Below are 23,174 nucleotides of genomic sequence, written 5' to 3'. Positions count from 1 at the left end.
TTTTAATATTCCAAACAAAACAAAACTAAAAAAATGTAAACTACAAATATATGTAATAGATGACAAGTGGGAGAAAGATGCCTGAATATGAATCCACTTACAATTGCTGTTTCCAACATTTCTAATGCTGCCTAAGTGAACTGCCCAAAGAAGCTTTTTTTGATGGGCAGCATTAGAAATGTTGGAAACAAAATAGATACATAAAGTAAAATTGAATCTCTTCCTTCAGTAACATGGAATGTTAATAGACAGAATGAAAGGCCAAATGTACATTAGCTTTCTGAACAGAGTAGAATGTTTATGCTGTTATGCTAACTGTTTTAGGAATCCTGTTGAGATACTGTATTATCCCTAAAATATATACAAATTACAGGCACTTCTTTTCTGCTAAGTAGGAAACATTTACCTTTCTTTATTCATACTGTAGGTTCCCTACTGTGCTTCTAGATAAGAACCAACACACCAAAGAGTCTCAGTTCAGACAAAATGGGAACATGGTCCAGGAGGTAGTGTGATGGCCTATTCTGAACAGAGCCATTATTCAAGGTTACTCTTCAAGGCTGCATCCACATTGCAGAAATAAACTAGTTTGACACCATTGTAACTGCCATGGCTCAATGCTATGGAATTCTAGGAATTGTAGTTTATTATGGCACTAGAGCTCTGGATTGTTTCTGCAGTGCTGATGCAGCCAAGAGTTGTTTGGAAGGAGGAATCTGTGCAGAATACAGCAACCTAGGTGCTGACAGGTAGCACTGTTAGGATTCATATTCTTCCAGGCAAAAGAAAAAAAAAAACTTGCACTACCAATTTATTTTTAATCCCAAAGTATGACTTTAGCATGTACAATTCTAATTTCAAAAGCTAAAACTTCAAAATATTCTCCCGTCAAGAAAGATGGTGGCATATCTGCTACAGTTCAAGCCAAATGAATGAGGTCAATATGACAACCCCCTTGTCAATGTTTGCCTTGAAACTGCAACAGGTCTTACTAGAATTTAATGTTCCAGGAACACTGCTTCATTTAAAAAAACATATAGAAAGTTTTCTTGTGAAGGTCCAAGATTCCATGAAAAATAAATTTGAGGGTGTTATTATTTATATATCATATTTAGGCCCCACTATTCTTCTCTAATAGAATTAAGAGCAGCTTGTATAGAGTTCCAGATCTGTTTTGAAAGAACTGTACTACTGTTGAAACATATAATCCTGTGCATTGTTACAAAATTTCATCTTTCACCCTGACAGATTCTAGTCTGTTCCCACAAAAGATGCGAATCATGAGCGAAAACAAAATAAAGTTCTAAAACCCCATCTCCACTTTTGCTGGACACTCAGGTGCTAACAGTTTCTAGGCAATAGCTAGTACTATCCATGTATTTTCAAAGTTTTAGCCACTTTGATTGTTTTAACATCTGTGTCTTCTCCGTGCTTCAATTATTTTTGGGTTGGTGTACTGGGCAGTATACTCCTTTTATTGTCTTTTAAAAAAAAAGATTGGAATGTTCAGGTGTTCCAAAATGTGGAAGCAGATTTGTTGTTGCTGTTCTGTTACTTGCTATCAGAACACATTACTCCAATTTATTCAGGCTTCACTATTTAATTGCCTGTTAAGGGACTGAAGCCTAGACTAGGATATCTTATATTAACCTGTCTGGTATTTAAGATCTAATTTGGAGGCTTGGCTCTCTAGGCCACTCTCACAAGGGCATGAAACCTTTTAGGGGCTGGCACTGAAAATTTGAAATTCTAGGATGACTGGGTTGCTTTCTTGTGAAATTGGTTCTTGTTTTTAGACAGAAATTGCAAACATGTTTATTGTAACAGATATTTAATGATATCTCAGTTTTCTATTCTTTATAATTATTATAATGACTCATTTATATCTTAATGACTTATTTATTTATTTATTGTTTTATTCTCTGGTGTTGTATTTTATTTATTGCGTTGTTACTTCCTTTTTTTGAAGATGCTATGAGCACCCATTGAGTAAAAGAACAAGATAGAAATGGGTGAAGATGAAGATGATGATGATGATGATGATAATGATAGCCAAATGTTAGCTTCTAAAAAGATTTTAAAGGATCTGATTGGTTGTAAAAAAAAAAAAAAAGCACCCCACCCCCAGAAATGAATCTATGTTTTACATAAATTGAAGTCATAACAGGCCCTACAAAAATGTATAAAGGAATTAATGAAATTGCATAAAGGCAGGCCTATGCTATACATATAAATCTGTGTCTCTTTCTGTCTTAAGAGCTTCTGAATGAGATCTAATATGCATAGCAGAAATAAAACAACTGCACATTGCTTTAACTGTTGTGGCTCAATGCTATAGATTTTTGAGATCTATAGTTTTGTGAGATATTTAGCCTTCTCTGACAGAGAGCTCTGGTACCACAACAGACTACAAATCTTAGAATTCCATAGCATTGAGCCATGGCAGTTAATATGATGTACAACTGCATTATGTCTGCAGTGCAGATTAAACCTGAGTGAAGGCTGGGATGCTGAAGTGAAGAATTGTTTAATTCTTTCCAGCTCTTCAGATACATCTACACTGCAGGAAAAAATGCACTCTGACATTGTTTAAGTGCTGCAGTTACATCCTATGGAATCCTAGGATTTGTAGTTTTACAAGGCATTTTAGCCTTCTCTGCCAAAGTGTGTTGTTGCCTGATGAAACTACAAATCCTGAATTCTACAGGGTGGAGTGTACAACAGTTAAAGTGGTGTCAGACTGCATTATTTCTACAGTACAGGCGCATCCTTAGACAGTTCAGAACTGTCCCTCCATGTGCACCCAATCAGCTCTTTGTTCTCAACAAAAGCTTAAAATATATTTATTTCCTAGCATCTTTTACTTCCTGGAAAATAACCTACCTCATGATTTTTAAGGGACAAATGGCTGCAAAGGAAAATACAAAGAAAAATGGCCCGAGACAGAGGGGCCAAAAGCGGTGTGGTGATGGCGATACTAGGGTTCCGGACTGTGCAGCAACTGCACAATCCAGAACCCTAGTGTGTAATGGCGGATCCTAATGGCATTGTCCCATCCACACAGGCACCACCATCTTGACATAAGAGACGTGCAGCTTCTGCATGTCACTGCATGTTGCTTACGTCACGACATAATCCGGGTGCTGCAAAAAGAACCCGAAAGAACTGGGTTCTTTTGACTCCGGAGAGACATTGCGCGGTTTGGCAGTGGCCCTCTGGAGTTAAAACGGGTGCCTGCAGACCACCATTTTCAGGCAGTCTGTCTTGGGCCTATAAAGACTAAATGAGGTAGAGCCATGTTAAAGGATACAGCTTTATCAAGCATAGAAAATATTGTCAATTTCTAGTAATTTCAAAGTTGTTAGACATGTATTCTGTGCCATGTTCCAAAACATCTTGATATGTTCTGCTGATAAACTAACAGTCAGAATACTGGACTAAGATACAAAGAACAAATGTGACATAAATAGTTTGGAAATAGTGCTTGCACCTCATTGGTGAATTTGAATGTATGTCATAGCCTTTTGTTGCTCAGTTGCTGCCACTCTATATTTTTGTAAAAAAACAAAAAGGAAGTAAATTAATTGGTGAATTGTATGAGGTGCTTCTTAAATATGACACAGAGGAAGAAACCATTAAAGAACAAATGATAAAATGGGCAAAGAATATTGGCCACCCTATTCAATTGTCCCAATGAGAGAAGGTTTGGCTAAACAAATATAGTCTCTCTCATAACTTAAAAGAAAATTTTTACAAAATGTTTTATTTATGGTACTTGTCTCTGGAAAGAATTGTGAAAATATACAAAACAAACAACCCCATGTGCTGGAGGTGTAAAAAGGAAATTGGTACATTCTATCATTGCTGGTGGACCTGCAAAAGAGCAAAAGAATATTGGAAAATGATAAATGATTTGATTAATGAAATACTAAAGAAAAAAAATACAATTAAATCCAGAATTCTACTTATTAGGGATATTTGATGATGCATTAAGAAAAGAACATGGAAAAATTGTGTATTGTATGGTTTCAATAGCTTGGGTATGTTTTGCACAAAAATGGAAAAGTGAAACCACCCTTATGAAAGAGGAATGGTTACTAAAGTTATATGAAGCTATGGAAATGGATAAATTAACACACGCGATAAGAGAAAATCCAGAAGAAAACTTTTCAGAGGAATGGGGGGGATTGAATTGGGGCAAAATAGCAGTAATGATCTTTTAATTAATTTGAATTTCACAATTAACACAACCAGGGAAAGGGCCCAAAGGAATGTATAAACAAAATAAGAAAGTTCAACCTTTCAAAATTAAGATTGTTATTGGCAGGAAGGAAGACAGAACGAAAGAGATAGTATGAAAGGCAGTCGAAGAATGAAGAAGCCGAAAAGCAAGACTAAGATATAGAAAATAGAGAAAATATAGACAGGGAGAATGAAAGAAGGATATTTAGTATGTGCAGAGGGTTGGGGTAATAATAATAATAATAATAATAATAATAATAATAATAATAATAGTTTATTTCTATCCCACTTTTCTAATTTGATCAAAGCGGCGTACAAAATTCAGATAAAATACATAACAATACATAATGTTCATGGGGTACATGGGGTACATGGAGGAAGGTATGAGTTAGGGAAATTAGAACGAATGAAAGAAGAATAAAGGTAGAGAATGAGTAGGTGAGAAGAGTAAGAAAGGAAATAGAAAGGAAATAGGAGGTAATAAGATAGTGAAATTATACAGGGAGATTTGGGAAGAACAAAAGTAGCAGGTCAAAGAAGGAAGTGAAATAGGTAATTGGATGAAAATCAAATATATCAGGACGAAGAGGTAGCTGAAAAGAACTAATGGAGAAGTTAGATATGAACACACGTGATGATTTACATTGGGACTTCTTTATTCATATTTTAGGCTCTTTCCAGACGGGCCTAAAGTGCGCCCCCCGTCACGTGCTAGGAGTTGGCCGAGGGCGCACTGCCCATACTGACCTCACCCCTAGCATGTGATGGGGGCGTCAAAATGGCAGCGCCCTGTACACAAGGGTGCCGCAAAAACACCACAAGAAGAACATGTTTTAAGGCTTCTTTTTGCTGCGCAAGGAAGCCGAGCAGTTTGTCCGCTGCGGCTCTCTCTCACAGCAAAACAAGGCACAGATAGACCACTCTTTTTGGGCGGTCTGTATCCCGCCTTAATTTCAGAGATAATTTGCAATGTAAAAACGAATGTTATAGTATGTATGTTAAGTGTATGTAATGTGTAAAGTGTATGTAGTTTGTTGGTATTGAATTATTTTAACAATAAAGTTTATTTTAAAAAATTAAAAAAGAAAGCAAAAAGTTTATGTAACAAAATGTCATAGAGAAAAGTTGGCTGAATGCCTGTTCATGTGGAACTGTGGGCTTGAAAGCCAGAGTCCATGCAGCACTATGTTGTTAAAGCTGCTGAGTTCAGTTTTCTACCAGCTTTCATTCATGAACCTTAAAGGGTTTGAAAAAAAAAAAGAAAGAACCTTTGAGTTGGGATATAGTACCCTTATGTCAGTCCCATCTGTTCATGCTGAAACTAGTGGGAACCCATAAGAAAGCTGATAAAAGAAAATCCTCATGGCAAAGACTCTCAGGACTAACTAGTAAGAAGCAGTTCCACCTTAACACAGAATTAGGTGTGCTTAGTCTCTTAGAATCAATGTTGGTCGTAATCTATTGAAATCAATGTGACATTGAAAACATTGTGAGTTAATGAACATCCAACTGGCATTAGTGGTGTCATTAGAGGGATGTGGAGCATGCAGACCACACTGGGTGACACCCCAGAGGGTTTTGGGGGTGTCATCTGGTAGGGTGGTACACCCAGAAGGTCTGGCATGGCTACTGGGCAAACGAGAAAGGGTGCTTTCCTGCTTGCCCAGTAGCCACACTAGACCCTAAATGGGCCCTCTGAAGGCTACAGTGCTGACCCCTTTATTGTCCAGTATAGCCATGCCAGACCCTGAAGGTCTTGGTGAGAGCTGTCTAATCAGTGATCAGGGTGGGCAGGGGGGAGGTCAAGCCAGTCTGCCCCACCACACTGGATGACACCAACGTCAGCAATGCCATTGATTGGAATAGAACCCAAAATAAGCATTAAAGTGCATTAGTCACCAACTGATTAGACTACATTAGATGTTAGTCATGGGCCCTAATCCAGAAAGTCAGATTTACATGCTAAGACACAATGCCATTTAAAGCTTGTGCGCCAGCTGCATTCATACCTTGAGACACTGGATCTGGCCTCAGTGGTATATGCCTTGGTTTTATCCCGTTTGGACTACTGCAACAGGCTTTATATGGGACTGCCTTTGAAGAATGTTTGGAAACTTTCGCTGGTCCAAAGAGTTACAGCCAGGCTGTTAACTGTTGCAGGTTATAGCGATTACACAATGCCCCTGTTGAAACAGATTCATTGGCTGCCAGTTTTTTTCCAGACACAATTCAAAGTGCTGGTTATGATGTATAAAGTCCTATATGACTCAGGTTATGATATTCAACAGACCATATTTCCTGGTATACCGACCTGGGCCCTCAGATCCTCTGAAAAGGCCCTTCTCTCCATTCTGCCACCATCACAAGCACAGTTGGTAGGGATGCAAGAAAGGGCCTTCTTGGTGGCATCTCCTAGACCCTGGAACTCCCTGCCCAGGGAGATCAGAGTGGCTCCCTCCTTGTTGACCTTCCTCCAGCAGCTTAAAACTTTCTTTTGCAGGCAGGCTTTTTAAAAAAACAAAAAACCCGAACAGCTTCATTTATATACCACTTCATACTGAACTAACAGTGTCTAACCGGTTTACAACTGTAAGCTAATTGCTCCCAACAATCTGGGTACTCATTTTAGCGACCTTGGAAGGATGCAAGCTTGAGTCAGGCTTGAGCCCTTTTGCTGGTACTGAACTCACAACACTGTGGTTTTGAGTGAGTGGCTGCAGTACAGGCATTTAACCATTGTGCCACCAGGGCTCCTTAAAACAATGTTCTTAAAGGACTAGGATGTTGTATCATTTTAAGTATTTTAAAATTTTATTTTTTAACTGAATTTTATTCTTTTAATAAATAATCTATTTTAATATTCTAACAATTTAATTCTGTTTTAATGTATCACTTTTCTATGTTTTTAATTATATTGTTTTTTAAATGTTGTGAAGCTGCTCTGAGTCCCACTTCTGTGAAAAGAGCGGGATACAAATAAATATAATAACAATAATAATAATGATGATGACCCAGAGCACCACTAAATTGGCCATATTTCTTTATGTAGATTGGGACAGATCATTGTTACAAGGAATTAGTTGTCCCATGAATGGAGCTGGATTGGAGAGAGGTAATTTTATTATTCTAAACTGTTTTTTATAATTTTAGCCCCTCTGAGATTGACTTGTACCTAGCTTTGTTCTTTAGACTGCATATTTTAACATGATTGTTGTAATCAATGTGATTGCCTTCCAGTAAAACAAATCATAAATAGGTTGCCATCCTGCCTGTTTTATAAGTGATTATAGCTGATTAGAACACCATGGGGAAAATAGAGACAGATTGTAAAGAGCATAGATCTAATCGGAAAGTTTACATATGTCTATGGCTCAGAGTACAGTACAACACACTCACATTTTATATTAACCAGAAGTTAATATAAAAACTAGAGAAAAATAATATCATAAACTGAGTGACAGTATTTGGACTTGCCTCCCTCCCCCCTTACACATAGAAATACTTTTATATAGTTCCCTGTTGAATCAGCCCCACAATGTTAGGGGATTTTAAAAAACAATATGTTACCTAGAACCCAATCAGAATCAATTTCCTTTTATTCTAGTGGATTCCAAATGCTCAGGTGGGTTCTGTTTTCCACTGATATCAAAAGAAATGGAGTCTGCTTATATGTGAGATGTTTTAATTTTGAAAACCCAGATGTGTTTAGCAGAAAGGGAAGGCAAATACAAAGAATAGCATTTCATTTATGACATTTATTTTATTGTGCTCTTTATAAAATAAGTCACTCATGGCAAAAACCTGAGCCAAATACAATTAGGTACTTTGGAAATGGTATATGGAAATCTGTACCTACACACCAAAATCAGAGGGTATTTTAGGCATGGTACAGACCGCCAAAAATCGGTGGCCTCCTGGCACCTGTTTTTCCACCAGAGGAAAGCTGCAGCCGCCAAACCACACGGCTTCCAACCGGCAGAAAAAGATCCCACCAAAAGCGGGTTTTTCAAGAGCCACGGTGGCTGTGTAACGAGTGCATCACTGGTGCACTCGTTATGTAAGCGTCGTGTGGCGCTGTGTGGATGCCGCATGGCACTTACATAACAATGGCAGCACCCATGTATACAGGGCATCACCATTGTTACGCCCTCATTACATGCTAGGGTTGCAGGGCATGTGGGAGCTCCACCCCCAGCCAACCCCTAGCACGTGACAAGGGCATCCCTAAAGGCCCGTTTGTATCGGGCCTCTCTTAGAACCATTAATCATAGAGTTGAAAAACACTACAATGACCATCCAGTCAAACCTTCTACCATACAGGAACTCACAATCAAAGCACCCTCGACGGATATTCCCATATAAACTATGGCAACTGAATAAATCCCATGGTCTGGCCCAGAGCTGCACGAGTGATGCAATATTTCTGTCAGAATAGCTATCTTATGAAAATAGTACAGAAGTATTTTGGATTTTTTTCCCAGATTTTGGAATATTTGCGTATGCATAATAAGAAGGGAGTCAAGTCTAAACAAGAAATTCATTTGTGTTTTGCAAGTATCTCATACCCATAGCCTGAAGGTAATTTTATACATAATATTTTTAATAATTTTGTGCATGAAACAAAGTTCCACTGAGCCATCAGAAAGCAAATCTATCTCAGCCACCCATGTGAACCATTTTGAATTTTGAAGTATTTTGGATTTTGGAATTCTGGATAAGGATATTCAGTTTGTAATCAGTCTGTATGCCTAATAATACACATATTACACTGGGGCTACAAATTCATACAAGAGAACAATATTGCATTCTACTAGGTAAGTAATTGCTCTGTTACCCAGAAATCCCACAAAGAAATATAAACCCAAGAGAAGTCTTGTTTTTAGAAACAGAGTATAAATATATGCTGCCATAAAAGTCCATAAAAGTGAGTCCATAAAAGTGAGCTTAACTGTATCTTCAAGCCCACTGAAAATTCATGTTTGTTTTGAGTTTAGTTTTTCTTTTTTTGGCCAGAAGAGACTAGATAATTATGAGATTTCAAACCAGGAAAAAGTGGACTAATTATTTTTAACTGCACATTTGTTTTATATGAAACCTACACTTTTCTACAGAAAGAGTAAAAACTGAGTCAGTTGCTGATAAAACTGGACCATACATATATGAAGTACATGAGGGAGAGGGGATAACATTGTTAACAATAGCCCAAGACAGATTGCCCAAAAAGGGTGGTCCTCAGGTGCCCGTTTTAACTCTGGAGGGATGCTGCAACTGCCAAACCATGTGACGTCCCTCTGGAGTAAAAAAAAAAAAAACCCAGTTCTTCTGGGTTGTTTTTGAGGCAACTGGGTGACATGTGGTTGCTGCCATTAGGCCACCGCTGTTACACACTAGGTTCTGGGCCGTGCAGTTGCTGAGCGATCCGGAACCCTAGTGTCGCTGCTGCCACGCCGCTTTTGACCCATCTGTCTTGGCCCAATGACATCGATTCGATAAAGCCTCAAAAAATCTGTTTCTGCTTTATATCATTTGTACCCCACTTTGACTGGTGGACAGCTCTCCAGCCAGCCCACCAGTTCACATTGATGCTTACTCTCAGCAGGGTTTCCCCAGTTCAATCCAGCAGAAAGGACTGCCTTTCTGCACTGATGGGCTAAACAGCCCTGATCTTCTATGGAGTCACGCATCAGAATTATGTGCTGGAAGAGGCTTTATCCCCAACCACTGATTGGAGCTAAGAAAAAGAATTCTCAACTTGTTACTAACATCTACCACCACACAATGAGGAACATCCTGATATGGAATCTCCTGCTCTAATACAATCCTTCCTCATAATGATAAGGAACAATTTAGCCTGGGAAGCAAAGTTACAGAGATTGGGTTACTTGCTTAATTGCTGCACATTGTATTAAAAACATAGGAATTAGCCCTGTGAAAATGTGATGCCTGACTAGGGTCCAAAACACATTGCAGAAATAATCAATTTTGAGACCGCTTTAACTGCCCTGACTCACTGCTAGGGAATCCTGGGAGTTATAGTTTATTTGTGGCACCAGAGCTCTCTGACAGAGAAGGCTAAATGTTTCACCAAACTATAGTTCCCAGAATTCCCTAGCACTGAGCCAAGGCAGTTAAAGTGGTCAAAAACTGGATTATTTCTGCAGTGTGTATTGGACCAGAATCGGGATCTAATGCAGATCATATAGTGTAGATTGAACAAAAAAGGTGTTTTAATGAGTACACAGTGTTTCACAAGAAAGATTTTATGCAGTAGTGTTTTACACACACTTGTAAATACTGTATTTGACAGATTAATTACTCAATAATCTGCCTTCTGATAACATGGTCTGGTGCAAAAGTGCTAATACAAGTTTAGTTTTAGGCAATAGAAGAAAAAACTATTTGACTGTTCTTGTTTACAAAATCATATTCCACTTTGTTAGCATTAGTGAATACAAGAAGTACTGCTTAATGAAAATTCTCAGCCTTCTGTGGTTGAAGGAGGCATGCTGGACAGTGAAGGACCTCTAGCCACAGGACTTCTTATTTCCCAGTTGAATGGTATAGAGATGAGATAAGCATGGAATTTAATGGTACAGAGTAATTTGAATTAGCCTTAGATCTGCTCACAGGTCATGGTCAAGATCAAAGGTAAAATTTGCAAAAATAATTATAACACACAGTGGTGTCATGCCACTTCTGTGTACCTGAAACAATTTTTAAAAAAAGGGGGGGGGGAACAAAAAGTACTTTCGGGAGTGGTGGTGGTGGTGCTTTCATGTACTTTTCAAATTTTAACTCATTCATTAATTACATCCTTTATTTATGTTGTATTGACATAACCACAAGCTGTACGACAAGCCATGTTTGGCCTAAAGTCTTTACTGAAACCATGTGTTCCTTATGTTCCTTTCAGCAACATAATCTAGAAATTGTAACTGGAGCAGAGAAGAACAGCTCTGGTCCAACACAATACATAGACAAGACACAGTGTGATGCAACACATTTCTATAGTCAAGGGTTTGTTTTTGTTTTGAACAGTAGCCAAATGTTCATATTTTCTTGAATTTTGTTTGGAAATAAATTGAATGTATTTCATATCTACCATTTAGATCCTTTGATCTGTAATATAGTGTAAGTATCATTATACAAATTTTGCCTTACAGCCAAGGGAAAAATTGATTGCCACAAGTGGCCACCCAATGATTACTTATTTTAATTTTAATTTACTCGGAGTCCATTAGAAGAAATGGTCAGGAGCACTAGTCAATTCTCACATTCATCCTACCCATGGCCTCTAACAGATAAAAATAATGAAGCTTTAAGTAGTTACAGTTTCTCTTGCAAGGCATGTGAGGTCAGCTCACACTGTAGAGTTAAGAGTAAAAGGTTTCTATCCTATCATATCTGGAAGACTACTGTTGTTGTTGTTGTTATCAGAAGGTGTCCTCTTCCCCATTTGCTAGGAAGGTATCAACAATTTCCAGAACAAGCAACAGTAGACATCTAAAGATCAGGAAAAATTAAGCCTGAGTCATGGTCCTGAGAGGATGCATTCAGCTGAAATCTGATGCAAAAACTTGGTCAATTGGAGTGCATCTATTTCATCATGAAGACTCCAGTGAATAGGAGCTGTGAGGGAGGACAGTTTTAATCAACTTTAGGGTCATGAGCTAACTTTGCCTTTGCATTAGGTTTTATTGCTGCACTCCTTTTAACATCTTTATGTAATCAATAAACCAATATTTTGGTGAACCTGTCACTCCATTTCATTTTGAGGCACCCTCCAGCCTTGGTTTATCTGAGACCTGAGTGGATCAGGGCCCTGGAACTTGTATGGTAGTGTCTGAAATAAAGCTACATCTAATCAACTTTAATACCTGAATATTAGCAGAAGAGGACATTGGTATCTGTGACAGATATGATGAACATGAACAAAGTTGTATCTTTTTGTCCTGCTGTGAATCAGTTGTCAGCTTTGGGCACTCAAGCTGGCTGCTTGCTGTTGTTCCAACCTAATGTAAGTGACAGCCTCAGCTACCTCTGAATAATCTTCTTAGTCAGTGCATTTTCAAAATATTTGGCAAAAAGTGTGCTATTTTTGTATTCCCAGCTCACAAGCAGATTTAACCTCTGCCTTAGTAAACTTTGTAAACCAAAGCCAATCTTGAGCTCAGCATTAGCAGTTCTTGCCCAGGGTTCAGAAATTAAGGCCAAAGGTGGTTTAGGGAGGGAGGTGGGGGATAGATGGTTCAAATGGATTTTCATCCATACAATGTAAGACTCCAGACTGAAAGAGAAGAGAGATCCACACTGACCATAATCTGTATTTTCTGGTTCCCAACAATTGGATGGCCAAAAATAGGGGGTCTGCAAATAAAAACAAATAAAACATTAGGGGAAAACACAGGGAAAGGCAGCATACAAACATTACACTTAGCAGCTTTGTTTTGTTTTTTGACTTTAAGCATTCTGAGGAAGTGCTAAGACTATCAGCATAACAAATGCAAAAGATAAGTGAATATCCAGTCTAGCTTTATTAGTGATTTAAGATCACATGTTAGAAGCAGGGGGTGTTTGCATTCTCCCTCCCCCCAGCAACATTCACCAATTCTAAACTGTAAAAGAATTAGAATTTAGAAACCAATTTCAAGCACAAGAAAGGTACCTTCATATTTTCTATGTATTGCTGTGTTTTTCTTGTATGCAAGGATTGCTTGAGACTATGGAGCTTATCGCTTTGACAAATAAGCAGTTTTACTTCTTCCAGCTTCAATTCTGGATCTGGGATTCCCCTGGATGTTATCATAGCTAAATCACCACTGATCTAGGTGGGATGCCACTGCCCGGATGCATCCAGGTCAAAGACTTGCATGGTCAGCACTTTTTCGAAATCAGGGCATTTCCAACTTCAAAAATTGGCCAGCTGAGTGAGGATTTGACCCGAGATGCAGAGGCATCCCACCTAGGTCGGTGGTGATTTAGCTATGATAACATCGGGGGGCATCCTGGATCCAGAACTGAAGCTGGAAGAGGTAAGTCCAAGGTATTTGCCCAAGCGATAAGCTTCTGTGTTTGCAGGTGATCTAGAAACCGGTTTAGTAAGTTGCAGGCTTTGGACCATCACTTTCAACTCAGGCTAGAGTTAGTCAAGCTAGGCAGAATCTCTCAGTCTGTGCTGCTTCCACAAATATAGTTACTCAGACTTTGAGGTTGTTCAAAAGTTGAATAAACTTTCAGACATAGTCTGTACAGGCATCCACCTCTTTTCAGTTGCTAGTTTTTCTATGTCCATTGTTTCAACAGAGCTAAATTATATCCATGTACCACACTTTAGTTATAGGTTAGCTCTTTCAACCACTGCTGACCTACTCTTTCAACCACTGCTGTTGTTCCCCCCCCCCCCCTTGCGCTTGGTGCCCCCCCTTTCCCCCCCCCCCCCCCCCCGGGAGTCTACTCAGTATGCTACTTCTGCCCTGCCCCTTTAGTCGACTTGCTGCCATCTAGCATTCAGTCTTGCATTTCCAAGCTAAAAAAACTTGGTTCCACTTGCCAACAGATTCCACTTTTTCACAGTCCTCTGGTCCCTAACCTGTCAGATAAGCAAGATCTTCTTGGACATTAAAACAGCAACACAGAGTGATGGTACTGCTGAGGTTTTATTGTAAAAGAGGGTGGTCAAAGTGCTGCCTATGACCTATATCTCCTTAAATAAGCCTGCGTGAATTGTGAGACCTTCCAGGACTTTCTCTTTCTCTCTCCACCTCTATCCTCACATACAGTGAGGACAGAAGTCAGGTCCTTCTAGGCGGATGCTCCTAGGCTACAGAACTTGCTTCCACAGCAGGCTAGGCTGGCCATTTCTTTCCTCTCTTTCTGTCAGCAACCAAAGATATTTTTATTCAGGCAGGTACCTGGCCATTAGTTGACTGCTATGGAAGGATCTTTTAGTGGTGAGTGCTGTACTTTCTTCCCCTGTCTTGTGTGTGTCTGTGTGTATGTGTTTTAATTTTTTAAAGACAATACTTGATTGTAATATGACAGCTTATTTGTTTAAATTGTTTTAAATATTATAATAATTTGGCATTTAAAAAAGTGATTTTCTGTTTTAATTCATGTTGCAAGCCACCGTGGGTCCTGCACTGGGAACAAGACATGATAGAAAATGAATGATGAATAAATGAATATATGAACAAATTAGACATCATATAACAGCATAATAGAAATACATGGATCTAGAGCAAGGAAGGTTTCTGTGTATATGATTTATCATAAGAATAAATATACTCTGAATAATTATAAAGATAACAATACTCTGAAAAAAACCAATAATATTTTCATCTGTTTCCCTCTATGATGTTACAATACATTATGTATTATGTTATTTATCTCGATTCAACTTTCTTATAATGAACAGAATACCCTCAAAACATCTCTAGGTTTTTTATTATTATACATCTTCCTATTTCAGATTATCTTCTTGTTCTATATTAGTCAGGTTAAAATGTCTTGTTGGCCTATATGGATATAATAATGGATAATAATCATGGATATTACCAGGTGTGGCCCAAGTCATTTTGCTACCCCAGGCAGTCTACTCACCTGAGTACCTAAAGCCAACCAAGTTAATTTTGGCACACAGGGTAGAAAATTCTACATTTGCTCTGCCTCATCACTGGCAGAGGAAAAAGCCAACAGAAATAATGTAATAACAAACCATTTAGTCTCTTTCCATGGCACCTAAAATCTGTTTCTTGGGAAAGCCACCTCAATCTACCTAATAGAGAGACTGGTGTTTAATCACAGCTGCATGTGTGGAACTGTGGAAGAGAGAGATTCCATAGCCCTTAGCTGAAGCATTTTATTCCCTTTTCTCTCACTGGTCCATAATTAGATACTTTGAATTGTCTGCTGAGAGGTGCTGCTAGTTATCACAATAAGAAAGATAAATTTTGACTCAATTATCCAGCATTTATATTGTCTTCTTTGTCCAATGACCAGTGCAATGACTACTTTTGTAACCTGGCTCTGCATACAGTGTTAGAAACTGGATGCAAAACCACATTTGTTTCATCTAGAAAGGGAAATGTATCTAGAAGTTCTACTTTGGCATTATCTTGAACATTATCTCTGCTAGTTTTTTTTCTCTCTCTCTCTCCTGTCTTAGGGTTTTCAGGGTTAAAAATGGGACAGGGTCCCTAGACCTTGAATATTAGCAGGTCTTGGAGCCGGATATATTATAAAGTCCAACCAAGTGTAACTTACACAACATCTGTTCCCTAAACCCTCTAAAATCTGCCTTTACTTGCTGTATCCCTCTCCAACCCAGCACAGCAACTTACTGGCCACTGCAGAGTGGTAGTGGTAAAGATGCATCCAGCAGTCCTCCTATAACTAGATGCACAACACTGAATGGTTGATCTGTTAATGTTAAATATATAGGATTCCTGTTCCCTGTTCAACCTGGTAACCCTACTTTCTCTCTTCCTTTTCCCAAAATCATATCATTTTCTCAAACATTTCACTGTTACTGTTACTAGCACTGGACCACTGTCTAATGAGTAGAACCCTATTATAATGACAAAAGATCTTGCTAGTAAATGAAAAGTATAAAGAATGAATGAAACAATACAATACTTACTTGGAATCGGTAAAAGGTACCATCATCCTTCAGTGTTAGAACATGGTCTGAGATTGGAAAGAAATAACCATGCGCAGCCATTAATGTTCCCAAATGAAGGGCTTCAACTGTGCCAGATGGAGAAAGAAAACATTGAAACATCTTGATTTCATTAGATTTATTATATGAAAAAGCTGTAAAATTTCTTTTTTGAAGATGATTTTTTTCCCTCACTGGTGACACTTTAGGGTAAATATATAAGATGTGTGTGTGCCTGTATATATGTGTGTGTGCACATATGTATCTGCATTTCTTATCATGTAACCTTTTTATTAAGGGGCTGCATGTCTCTGATTATACTAGGGACAGAAAGTAACAAGTCAGGTCTATCACCTTGGCCCAAAACGCATGGGCCAAAAGAAGCAGCTTCCAGCCGCTTTGAGAGCATGGTATTTAGATGATGCTTGCCCCCAAAACAGTCAGAAGCCACTCCAAGGCTGTGTAATGGAGCCCGAGACCACCACAAAACAGAGCCATTTTCATATGGCTCCTGGGTGGCCTGGCTTGGGACTGCAGGTGGCAGCCTGCTTTAAGAGCAGGCCGTGCTGTCACCATGGTCCCAGCCTGATCGTGACCCAATCATGGCCGGAGGCTCCTCCTTGCCACCCTTCTACTTCAGCCCCTATTCACTGAATTTAGATTTTGGAAACTTTCCTGGCAAGTGCTTCAGATTTTAATTCTCCTGTATCAAAAGGCAGGACATCCTAGCACTTTCTAACAACTACAAAAAAAATAACAACCCCCAAAGGGGAAAAAAACCCAACAATGCAACCCACTTACACCCCACCTTAGATGTTTAGCAGTGATGAATTACTCTGATGACCAGTCTACACAGGCAATTTTTTCTTCATTCATTCTGACATTCCCCAGGAATCATGGAAAATGCAACAGGAACTGTATGTGTGGGTATACTGCTTCACATAATTCATTTCCACTCAATTTTCTACCCATTGGCATTTAGAGACAGGAAAAGGGTGGCATTTGCCTTTCTTGAGCCTATCCTGAACCTCCATGTGTATGTTCATGTGTCACACAGATGATGGAGGTGACTACTTTCTTGCTGCTCCAGAAAGCAAGACAGTCAATAGGTGGGAACAGCAGAGAAGGTGATTTCAACTGATGACTGGGGAAGCTTCCTAAAAGTGAAAGCTAATCACAAATGGAACAGGCTGCCTTGAGTGGTGATGGGTTCTCCTTTACTACAAATACACAGCCATCTGTCAGAGATACTGCAACTATATCCATCATTGCAGAGCCTGAAGTGGGTTGGGAGTTGGGCTAGAATAGAGGAAGGCAATTGTGAAGGGGGTATCCCCCCCCCATGCTACTCTGACATGACTGGAAGTGACAATACCTCACATCCAGTTCTGAGAGCTGCCCCAAATATGGCCAAATTCTTCTGCTTGGGAGATGAGGAAGGATAATTAATTTTCATTAATTTTAATATTAGAGTATTTTTGTTAATTTTTGGCAAGTTTTTTTTCATCCATTAAATGGGGTGTACGGGGACTTGGGGGCATCTCCAGTTTCTTCAAGGCTGCACATTCACCATCCCTGAGCTAGATGATCTCCATGGTTCCTAGAAATTTTGTGTTTCTATGAATTCCATTGTAATACTAAAAAAATCCCTTTAATATTGAAAATTATTTTTTATAACAGAAAGATAAATCTAGCTATCATTGTTATGTTCAAGCAGCCAAAATTTATTCAAATCTCAGCTATTTTTAAAAGTAACAATGAGGACACAATTTAGGTAGCAAACCTCACTCTAATAATAAAGTTGGTTGGTTTACTACCAATCAGTTTGGAAGCAAATGGGTCCACACAGACACCCCAAACAAACCTGAGTTTTCTGAATGCCCCATGAAACTAGAAGATATGCAGAAGTACATAACCTTTAAAATTTACCAAATGGAACGATTTAAAAAATCTGGGACCTGACAATTGTGCAGCCATGTCTTAGAATCACTCTGATCCATTTATGTCCATTCTGTTCTGACCTCATGGATATTTGTTGTTGTTAACTGCCTTCAAGTTGAATTCAACTGATGGCAAATGAGAGACCTCCAAGTCTCCTTATCATCAAATGCCCTGCTCAGGTCTTGCAGACTTAGGGTTGGAGCTTTGTTTAACTGAGTCTATCCATCTGGAGAGCAATCTTTCCTTTTTCCTACTGGCTTCTATCTTGCCAAGCATTAATGTCTTTTCTAGTTGGTCATGTCTTCTCACAATATGGCCACAGTATGATAGCCTCGGTTTAGTTATCTTTGCTTCTAGGGAGAGTTCAGGTTTGATTTGCTTTAGGACCCATTCATTTGTCTTTTTAGCATTGTAAGGGGAAATCAGGTGGACAAAGCAGGGTGATCTCTACTCATGATGACAGAAGGGTGAAATATGCTTGCCAACATTTCTCTGAAATATGGTATCTCCCCCTCAATGGTAGACCTTCATCTGTTTTAACAAGATCTGTGAGAGAAAAGGCTGGAGGACAAAATATATTCTTGGCTTCCATGTCAGTGGGGCAGCAAAGCTGGTCTGGGTTCTAGTTGGAACTTTAAAGGGTTCAAAGTTCTGAACCCTAACTCCAAAATAGCTTCAGCATTTTGGGCAGTTCCTTGAAAAACTGGATTCACAACCTCGCTGACATGAAAATGAACTGCTGCCATTGACACCACCACCATTCACATCCTCACAATAGCTTACTTAACCTTTGTACCACGATAAAAATTAATATGCATCTTCACAGTGTTGATTTGACTTTTTAGCAGTCCATGGTTCTGCAGAACTCTTCTCCAGCAGCACATCTCAAATGAGCTTTCTTCACCATACAGCTCTCATATCCATACATAGTGATGGGAAATACAATGGCACGAACAATCGTAATTGTAGTGTTAAATGATCCATCTTTACAATCCAGGATCTTGTTTAGTTCCTTCATAGCTGCCTTTCTAAGTCCTAGTCTCCATTATGATTAATGACTGAGCCAAGGTATGGAAAATATTTAACACTTTCAACCTGAGGGTTGTATAATGTAAAGGCAAACAAAGAAAACCAAAGTGCACAGGCATAACCATCTCCTCCCTTTCTGCCCATGAAAATTGTGCTATCAGGTTAGTAACAGAGGGACATTTTCTCTCCTAGTTCCTTCTTAGCCATCATATCTTTTCCCAGTCTCAAAATTTCAAGCTAGTGAAAAAAAATAAATAACAAAGTCACTAATACATATCAGCCCTTTCCATGCCATGGAACAGCTGTTAATGGTTGACTATGATGCTAACTCCAAACCCATCTTGCCTGACTGCAAAGGCCCAATTCACTACACAGGGGTCTCTGCATAAGCCTAGTATTAGAATATGCAACTCTGCTGTCACTATCCTCAGCTCACTCCTTCACTTTCCCCCCCTCCTTGAAGTCCACATGCATAACTGCAGACTTGATTTTAAAGGGTGGGAAAAAACTACTTTCAATATCCATCAGAGACCTGAAATAGAGTAGGTTGCTACTGATGATGTGTACTTCAGAAAGACAAATCCTAAAGTTAAAAATATAGAAGTAAGGAACTGCAGTCAGAACTCATTGTATGATTTGCTTATCAGCAAGTGATTGGCAAGTTAAGATTCATGATGCATGATGAAAACTTTCAGCTATAACAATGGGAGATGGAGACTAGCAGTAGAAGTCACTGCTGTGGAACACCTACAGAATAATGCCTTTCCGAAAGAAAGAAAGAAAGAAAGAAAGAAAGAAAGAAAGAAAATCAAAACTTATTTTAAATGACATTTCAAAAGGTAGGGGATTTTGTGCATAACATTTTTGATACTGTCATGTTCTTACAGTGCCCAAAGAGTACACCTGGTTTTTAAAATGCCTCCTGTCTGTTTCATAATAACAGCAGCAGAGTTCATAATGTTTAGCTAGTACTGGAAAATGCCCTGCAACAGCTACTCAAAAGCCACTAACCCAGTGGTTCCCAACCTGTGGGTCGAGACCCCTTTGGGGGTCAAAGGACCCTTTCATGGGGGTCGCCTAAGGCCATTGGAAAACACCTATTTAATTACAGTTATGAAGTAGCAAGTAAAATAATTTCATGGTTGGGGGTCACCACAACATAAGGAACTGTATTAAAGGGTCGCGGCATTAGGAAGGTTGGGAACCACTGCACTAACCCAACATAAAGCTGAGGAAATCCTTGCCACTGTCAACCTTCTGCCCCAAATCTGCTTTAATATAATGTAGCTGCCCCATCTTTCACTAATGAAAGGGAGGTTAAGGGGGTACTGCTCTTTAATAGCTAGTACTTTTTTCTTTTTTTGAAAAATAAAATAAAATAAAATAGCTAGTACTTGCAAAGGAGGCAAGATGCCAGTTACAGAGGCAAGGAAGCAGAAGTTACTGGTGGCTTCTATATCAGTGTGCTGGAAAATATACTTTGGGGTTTAATTCACACTTAAAACCTGCTGTCCAAGCTGCTAAATCCTTTGGGTCCATTTTGGGAGAAAGGTAGAATATAAATCAAATAAATAAATGAATAAGACCAGCAACTTGGATAGTGCTAGTAAAATTTGAACTAAATCCCAGAGTAGATTTGGTACCCAACAGACATGGAAGCTATCAGTAACCACTGCAGAGAAGCAAGCTCTGGCTACAAGACCCTTGCCGCCTTCCTTTTTAGTCTAGCAGTAATGGGGGAGCTTCTCTCTCTTCTGACTCTCTCTACTTTATCCTCCGCTTACTTCAGTTGCTGCAATCTGATTTCAGTGTGCAAAAATAGTTTCCACCTAATTAATTTAGAGAGGGGAAAGGAGGAGGAGGCAGACTCTAGCCGTTTGCAGTTGGCTCTGGCAAAAGCAAAATGCTGCAACCTCTCTGAGCTTGTGTGTTCCCCCTCATTAATAACTTTTGCCATCTTGTCCATACTCTGATGTTGCTTGGCCACACATGCCTCAGTTTTCGTCTGTGACATGTTGGAGGTACTGTATGTCTTTCTCTGCTTTCTTCCCTTCTAATATTTCTTCACCATTTGTTTCTTTATTTTGCATTAAAAAACAAGGCTTCTTCATTGGCCAGGGCCTCGTGAAAGCTCTGTTTAACTTCATGTAAGTAAGAACAATTTTGTTGTGGTCAAGGACCAGCATGACACAGTTTGACAGGAAGGGTTTGTTTATTTTATTTTATTTTATTTTATTTTATTTTATTTTAGAGATTTATATCCTGCCTTTCTCCCACAATGGGATTGACTGGAATTCCCAAGGAACCATCTCCCCATGGAAAAAGCAAGGTAGATAGCCTTCCCACTGTTACTACCAGCTCTTCTGAATCACATTGCTGCCAATCTGTCACTTATTTATTTATTATCAGGGATATATTTTGCATTTGTTGCTTTTTTTCATGTATGCACTCTAAAGCAACATAAAATAAAATTACAAACCAAAATGAACACAGTGGTTAAAGGACTAAAATACTACAGGCTTCCAATGTTCTTGAGAGAATAACATGCACGTTACTGATTCAGCAAGGAGAATTACTGTCTTGCTAGAAGGTCATTTTTAAATATTATTTGTTAACCAAAAATTACAGAAGGACCACCTGGAACTGGAGATAGGACCCGTTCTTTTCATATTGAAATTCAACTAATAAATACATGAATGGCATGCCACAATTGCCATTCCAGAATGATATTCTGAGCACAATGGAGAATATTCTAAATAATGACTTTCAGAAATATAAATATAGCCTTCACTTCCAAAATACAAATATAGCTTTTGCTTCATGGTTACTATAGCAGTCATAAGCTAAATGTCAGAGATCTCCTTTGATCTGCATTTTGTGAATAGAAGCTTTCAACTTGCCAGGGACAATTTGGAGCAGATGTTTCATTAATATGCTCTTCCTAAAACCCAAGCAAGTGAGAACATTGGATATTTATTTACTTTTTCTCTGTTGATAGGGCAATGATTCACATAACATATTTTTGTCATAGGACAGTGGCATGTTTTGCCTTTTGCTGTCAAACAAACCTACTTTCTTCGGAATAAATTTGCTTGCCTAGCATTTAGGAGGGACTGCCATTAAGGTGGAGCTGGTTTTGAGAGATGGCACTTGGTAACACTGGAGATGTTGTTTACTTATTTGTTAAGAGATCCCTGACTGCTGCCAAATATTTTCTGCCATTTGTCCAGTCCACTGCATAAACTTTGTTCTCCTCTGCTCTGCTCCTTGACAACTCCCATTTACAAACAAACAAATACCTTGACAGAAATACTGGGCTATACTTCTCTAACAGAACTCTTATCAAGGCTGACCCTGCAGTTTCAACCCTTGGGCTCGTCTTATCACTCACCTTGCCCCTTTACCCTTGAAGGGAAGTAATAACTTTGTATATAAGTCTAAGGCATCATATGAAATGATTTGTAGGAAAGTAGCTGGAGAACCTGAAAGAGGGTTGGCACCATCAAGAACCCACTTTGGATCTGGTACTTGGGCCTCAAAGTGGCTGCTATTCTAGACAAGTGACTGTGTTAATTGATGGGTTGAGTGTGGCAAAACATGACCATTTCTCCTTCTCAGTTTTTAAATAAAAACAGTAAGACAGCAATTTTCTTCGTGCTGCAAAAATGATGCAGTTTTTGAAGACTACCTGCATTCAGGACTTATTCTGAGCCAAATTTGTAATTCGTTTTGTGCAGACAACAGCATTTTTTGCACATGGAATAGCCTTTTCTGTATGAAGAAAATAGATATTTCAATAGAGGACTACTAATTCCTGTGCAGAAAATGCAGTTGTACACATTTTATGCAGAACAAAACCCCACTTACAACCTTTTCTGTGATGAAAACAAAATATTCTGTGACTGAATTAATATTTCTGGATTGAAATATCATCTTCCATGCAACAAAGGCTGTTTTCTTCACAATCCAACCATGAGCAAATTTTGAGCAGAATACATTCTTCACCGCAAAAAATCTCATCAGTCCAGGATTCTTCTCATCAGGATTTTCTGATATTCAAAAAACATGTTTTTGAATATTTTTGAATATTCTTTCCAGGTATACTTCTTCCTGAACCCCTGCATTTCCAGCTCCATAAAACCCAATTCAGTTCTTCTCCATTACTCTTTTCCAAACCAGCCCTGACTCTTTTTTCTGACTACTCCAACTAATTCTTTCACAGAGAAGCCTCTAGGTTCTATCCTTTTCTCCATAGCTAGCCACACAGCATTCTGTGAGCTGTGGTTGGCTGCCTCTACCCAAGCTT

At 38.9% G+C, this 23,174-nt stretch overlaps 1 protein-coding gene across 3 annotated transcripts in view; it reads right to left on the bottom strand.

Annotated features, from left to right (window-relative positions):
- Positions 1–23,174, bottom strand: part of RGS7 (regulator of G protein signaling 7) — a 237,743-nt gene that overhangs the window by 36,744 nt on the left and 177,825 nt on the right. For all 3 annotated transcript variants that reach the window (XM_042480230.1, XM_042480240.1, XM_042480249.1), the window contains exons 5-6: positions 15,881–15,987; positions 12,558–12,609 (exon numbers count right to left, since the gene is read on the bottom strand). In XM_042480230.1, coding sequence (XP_042336164.1) covers positions 12,558–12,609; positions 15,881–15,987 — 159 coding nt within the window. The remainder of the gene's footprint in view (positions 1–12,557; positions 12,610–15,880; positions 15,988–23,174) is intronic.

Source organism: Sceloporus undulatus, chromosome 1, assembly GCF_019175285.1.
Source record: "Sceloporus undulatus isolate JIND9_A2432 ecotype Alabama chromosome 1, SceUnd_v1.1, whole genome shotgun sequence".
NCBI classification, from domain to species: Eukaryota; Metazoa; Chordata; class Lepidosauria; order Squamata; family Phrynosomatidae; genus Sceloporus; species Sceloporus undulatus.
Note: the sequence above shows the minus strand (reverse complement) of the source record. Positions and strands in the feature narration are given on the sequence as shown.